A 6,000-nucleotide genomic window follows, 5' to 3' on the forward strand; every position below is an offset into this window, starting at 1 on the left:
ATAAATTAATTAATTATCCAGCGAGATCCTGAGATTCTTGATTCTGCCTCATCACCGGTCCCCTGTCAAGAAGAACCATTTGCAATTTCAATGGAGACGGCATTTCGCGATATTTAAAAACGCTTACGCTTGCCTTTTAATCAAAGCTGAAGCACACTTATAATCCTTCAAGAAAATAAGCGGTGCTAGAAAGTGAAAGGGTTGAATATTTACACGTTGCGCGTGAAGTCCGTAGAGAGTTTTTTTTTAATCGGCTGATCAAAAAACGAGAATTAATACATAATTATACAGATTGGTCCGTAATAAATACACCAAAAAGCAATCCTGAATAAAACTCGCGAAAACAATGATGTTGAGCCAAATATGCCTTGGTAAAATGTCGCTTATAAATGGCATACAGGGTGTCGAAAATAGTTCATTGGGAGGTGGACTATGAATTAGAAATGGAATGGGTAACAGAACAAGAAATAATGAATATTCCAATAACGAAAATATGCGTTAGTAAAATATTATAATAAAACATTAAATTTTAGTTTTAAATGGAAGATGTCGACGGCATTCTTCTCAAAAGCGTTCATAAATACAGGATTATTCTAAAACAAAGAGCATATTGAAAACATTTAATTCTTCCAAACTACAAAGATACAAACACGATTCTAACGTTAATGGATAGAGAAAAGTGTACAATTATGGTATGCATTCAATATGAGCACCGTGCGTTACACGACAAATGTCAAAACGGTGGCTCAATTCTTGCCACACACTAACCTGATGGTCTTTAGTTATCATTAACTCGATGTCGTAGGGTGTCAGTCATAGGAGGGATAAAACCATATTCTTCTACATAACCACACAAAATCGCAAGGAAACCTGGGGGACCACCATCGATAAAGTTGATCTTCTGCTCCTCCTCTTCCAATCCAACATCATGGAATGGTGTAATTCAAGTAACGTCAAACGTCTAGATAGAAATGAGGAGGGGCACCATCTTGCATGAAAGTGAAATCATATGAATCATCTTCAGTTTGGGGAAATAACCAGTTTTGAAGCATAACTACGTGTGTTATTCCTGTCACAGTTTTCTCTATGAAGAAAAAGGGTCCATACACCTTGGTTACTTTAGTGAATCTCTTTCATGTTTAATAACTACAGTAGGATTTACTTCGCAAAAAATATGAAAAGTGGATTCAACGGAAAAAAAACAATTGTTCAGCGAAATTGTCATGTTCCATATCATCTAACATGCTACTACAAAATTCGTATCTTTTGTTGTAGTGATCAGGACGCAATGCTTGCAATAACTGCAGTGTGTATACCGTTAGTTGAGGAATGTGGATTTGTTTGAGCTCCTTTAGTAAAGTGTACGAGCACACTCGATGTTCTCGTTCGATGTGCGAGGACGTCCCGTGCTTTTTCTTTTGCATATGCATCCATCTTCTACGAATTTTCGGATGCCCCTCGTAAATTTGCTTATGACGCGGTGGTGACGAAATGCTCGCTGAACTGCAACAATGGACTCTAGTTTTGCCAATTGTAGAACGCAGAAGGCTTCTCCTGTGATGTCGCCATTTCACTACAGACTACTAACCTGCAAATAAATCAAGAACATCAGCGCCAATGCGGCCATGATTGGAAGTTTTACCGTAGTAATAATATATATTAGTTACAATTTCTAGTTTTAGTTTGGAAGAAGTAAATGTTTGAAATCTGCTCTTTCATTTTGAATAACGCTGTATATTTGCGATTACTGGTGATAATAGAGAACAACCCAAAATTAAATTAGTACAAAAAATGTTCAGATGTTCACAGTTATTTTATCACAGCTATTTCGACAACTCCGTGGCTTTGCTTTATTAAATACAAAATGTGACAATATTCCTACATCTATATATACACTCAGGTAGTAATAGATCCTTAATTACCGATGTTTGCTATACATTTAAATTTAATTTGAAAATAACGACAATTATGAATTACTGTGTCCGCGTCTGAGTGTTTCCGATAAATAGAACAGTTTAATTTGTTCTGTAATTTAGTTATAGTCCAGAAAGTTTAAATAGTTATTTAGTCCCGTCTCTATGGTAAAACTTATACGCTTATGTATGGAGTTAATATGATTCAAGGACTGCAGTTATCTTTCCGTTGCTAGTGAAACAAGCAAAAACATCGTCTATTGTTCATGAAAATTTCTGCAAGTAGTGGACTCAGTGGGCTTCCCGTAATTAATCCTTCCTTAGCAATATAAAATTGGCCATTAAATTCAAAATAATTTTGGTGTAAACAAACTGAGTAAAAATATTGTGTATTATGTTCATTACGTCAATCGGTGGAATGCCAAGAAATAGATTTTGGACGTCAAAGGAAATTAGAATTGGCTTTTGAAGAATTGTAATGTCTTTAAGCTTGTTGATTAGTTGGAACAAATTTTTGATAACATATCTAGGTTTAGCGCCATTCTATGGGGCTGTTATAAAAGAAACTAAAGGGCCTAATTTTCACATCCTATTTGTGTAATTTAATTAACGAATATAATTTCGGAAGTTGAGAATTCATAATTATTAGTTGGTATTTTTCCCTGTTATAAAAAAGTGATAAATCTATAATTACCGTTTTGATTTGTTTTTGGTATATACATGTCTGGTTTAAAAAATTGTTTGGTTTTTTATAATATACTCTAGAGATTTTATTAAATTAGCTAATAGGAAGTATTAGTTGCATTGTAAAATGTCGTATTAGTTAAATTGTGTTGTGTTGTCGAAAAAGCTGTCATAAAGTAATAAATAATTGTGAAAATCTGAACATTTTTTGTTCTAATTTAATTATGTTAAATGGTTTTGTATCAAGTAGAAGCCACCTCAGTTCAATTCTAGAACAACCCATTGCTGTTTCTGGTATTTGTTTATAAATTTTGTGGAAATTTCTTTAAAAAACATTTACATTTTACTAAGGCATATTTTACTCAATATCTATAATATTATCTACCTATGGTAATGCTAACTTTCTACATGTAAATTGGCGTTAATTTCAACTTACTCCCGCAAAAACGTCTAAAAACAAGAACGAAGACAAGATAAATCAGCCACATGTAAATAAAGGTACATTTATAACTCGCAATCTCACATATTATACGACCTGTTCTGAAATGAAAATTCGCAGCCGTCCAAATGGGATTAAACTCGAACCTTTCGAGCTAAAAGTACACACATTCATTTGTTCAAAATTTATCGTATCGCTTTACAAATACGTATTAGGTCATTTCGTTAATGAAATGAGGACATTCAGTTGTCACAACGAAACTAATTTCGTTAATAGCGGGGAATTAAATAATGACAACTTGCAGTTGTTTTTACAGCAAGTTCCATTAAACGTAAAATGGGAACAATCAGACCATCGCACGCGATTGAAGAGCGATTTAGGAATTTACTTTTGGTAATCATCAGCAATATTTCCTGTTGCCGTAAAGTACATTTTAGAAATATCGTTGTCGTTAACTGTCGTTTTTGTTAAATATGACCTAAAATATCTGGTTTGCAAAATTTTAAACCTGCATTTTCTTTTGCTCGAAAAATATCAAGAGACAAAAGGATTGTACAGGATATCCACATGATATCATCCACTCATTTTCGAGCTACCTGGTGATTATCAAAAGTATGCATTTTGGATTAGTCCTTATAACTTTTTTCATTTTTGAAAATGTTGAACTTTTTGAACGGGACCTGCATTTTTTGAATTTTTACAGTGAATAATGCATCATTTTAAATGAGATTTTATAAATAATAAAAAGTAATAAAATGAAATATCAAATCTATGTAATATCTCAAAAACTAATGGCAATTTGATCCTTGTATTTTAACTGACAATCAAAAATAAAAAAAAATTAAAAAAAAAAACAAAATTTTAGGACAACTTTTTCATATGCATTTTTCAGAATCGGCACGTAGCTCGTAGCTCATATTCGAACTTTTCTCAAAAATCGAGTCTAGTATTAGATAGAGTATAAAAAAATGATTTTGCAAAAGCAAAATTTGTTTTTTTATAGTAAACCTTGATCGCTCCCAATGGAGAATCGGAAAGACAAAAGCATTTACAACCCAATTAAAACAAAAGTTTGGACAGTCCAATTATTGCTATAAACGTAGTGGCTAAAATAATATCCTCATTGACAAATGCCTTTATTGGCAGATTAACCTCAGTGTCAATTCTGAAGTTAATTAATTAATTAAGAGTTTTAACTTTAAGTCAGTTAGTTTTAGAAGCCTGTCTATTGACAGCGATCATAGCAAATAAAAAAACTTTGCTTTTGTGATCTTAAGAATGATAATAAATAAATCATTTGTTATGGTCTATCTAATAAGGAAAATACTAATCCCAATATCATGTCTGCGTACAGAAAACAGATAACTTTTTATATTTTCTCGAATGTCTCAGAAACTATTTACTCTGGAATCATTTTGCTGGTAGATTTAAGTTTGTTATAAAATTCCGCCCTTGTCTACACTGTATATGCCAGAAAACTGCATGACCCTAAAAAATGTATTTTTTTTTAAAAGTCGGTGATATGAGAGTCTTTGTATATTGAAAACCAGACTTCATATGAAATTTATACTTAATAAATAAAATAACATCAATTTTTCAGAAATCCTCAAGGAGGTCATGGCTCCTTATCGGATACAGATGAAGAAGAAGATGAGGAGGGGAACTACACCGTGTATGAATGCCCGGGGTTGGCTTCCGTAAGTATCGAATGATTTAGGAAGCAATGGTAATAAATATAAAATCATTTAATAAATCTGTATTGTAAGTTATAGTGAATAGCTAAATTAAAATTTTATCGATTTAATATCTGCTGGTTCATTGACTACATAATTTCCAAATTTTATTAAATTTCATATTTTCTTCATATTTAGTAAATACAGTAAATAGATGTGTCAAAGGTTCTATGCGTATCCCATAGAGAAACTGGTGATACTATGGGTTTGTTCAATATATAAATAAATATAGATAAATATATAAATAAATAAAAATAAAATATATAAATAAATATCCGCAAAAGATTGATAATAATTATTATTACACTATTGCTGTGCTAGTTTGTGCTGCTGTGCTATATTTTGACATTTTTACTGTCTTTTACATTTTCTCAAGTAATTCGTTGATGCAGTTTGATCAATATCCATTATCATTTAACTCTAATTTTAAAATAAAAACGGATATTCATAAAACTTGCAAGCTTTATACCGAAAGTTGTTGCGGTAGCTTTCTAACAAGCGTCCAAATTTGTCCAAATCAAGATATGTGCTTGGAATAAATAGGCAATAATAATTTTCTGTGGTATTTCAGATCGAGGGACCCTTGGAAGTAAAGAACCCTATGTTTGACGACGATCAGTTGACTACTCCTTCCCAAACTCCATCAAAACCGACCAATTCCAGTGATGCTAAGTAAATTTTCGCAACCCAACTAATTATTTATTTAATGTCAAGCAATGAAGATTTGAAGAAATGAAAATGATTTTTTATTTTGCCGTTTGAATCCCAAAAATTTGAAACATTTTTTGGAACAGATAATACAACATATCTGATACATATAGGTACTTGCTACATAACTTCTAAACATCATTACGACTGGATAACCTATAATGAAAGTGATACGTTTCACCTAATGTTTTAATTTTTTATAGGTTTATAAAAATAATATATGTATTTTACTTCTTTTTACATTTCTTAGCTGATAGTAAAAAGAGATTAGAAAAACGCCCATTCATGTAGATATTAGTCTAATATACATTATAAACTATTCGTGTTGAGGTCTTTGTTTATTTATTTAAATAATATATTATGGGGTTAGAAACACCCAAAGCAAAATATTTAAGAATATTATTGATAATATAAAAAACCAAATGTAATATATTGATTACTTAACTCCAGAATTGTATTTATTTAATGACATGGCTAACATATTTGAATCAAAAAAATATTGTAAAATAAATGTATTGGTTTA

The 6,000-nt window shown here is 31.4% G+C and overlaps 1 protein-coding gene across 1 annotated transcript in view; it reads left to right on the forward strand.

The window, feature by feature from the left end:
- Positions 1 to 6,000, forward strand: part of LOC132698191 (uncharacterized) — a 52,834-nt gene extending 46,834 nt beyond the window's left edge. The window contains exons 7-8 of the mRNA XM_060664126.1: positions 4,637 to 4,733; positions 5,341 to 6,000. Of these exons, the coding sequence (XP_060520109.1) occupies positions 4,637 to 4,733; positions 5,341 to 5,445 (202 nt within the window). The 3' untranslated portion in view covers positions 5,446 to 6,000. The remainder of the gene's footprint in view (positions 1 to 4,636; positions 4,734 to 5,340) is intronic.

The sequence above is a fragment of the Cylas formicarius genome, unplaced genomic scaffold (genome assembly GCF_029955315.1).
Source record: "Cylas formicarius isolate icCylForm1 unplaced genomic scaffold, icCylForm1.1 PGA_scaffold_2__14_contigs__length_35257938, whole genome shotgun sequence".
Taxonomy (NCBI): Eukaryota; Metazoa; Arthropoda; class Insecta; order Coleoptera; family Brentidae; genus Cylas; species Cylas formicarius.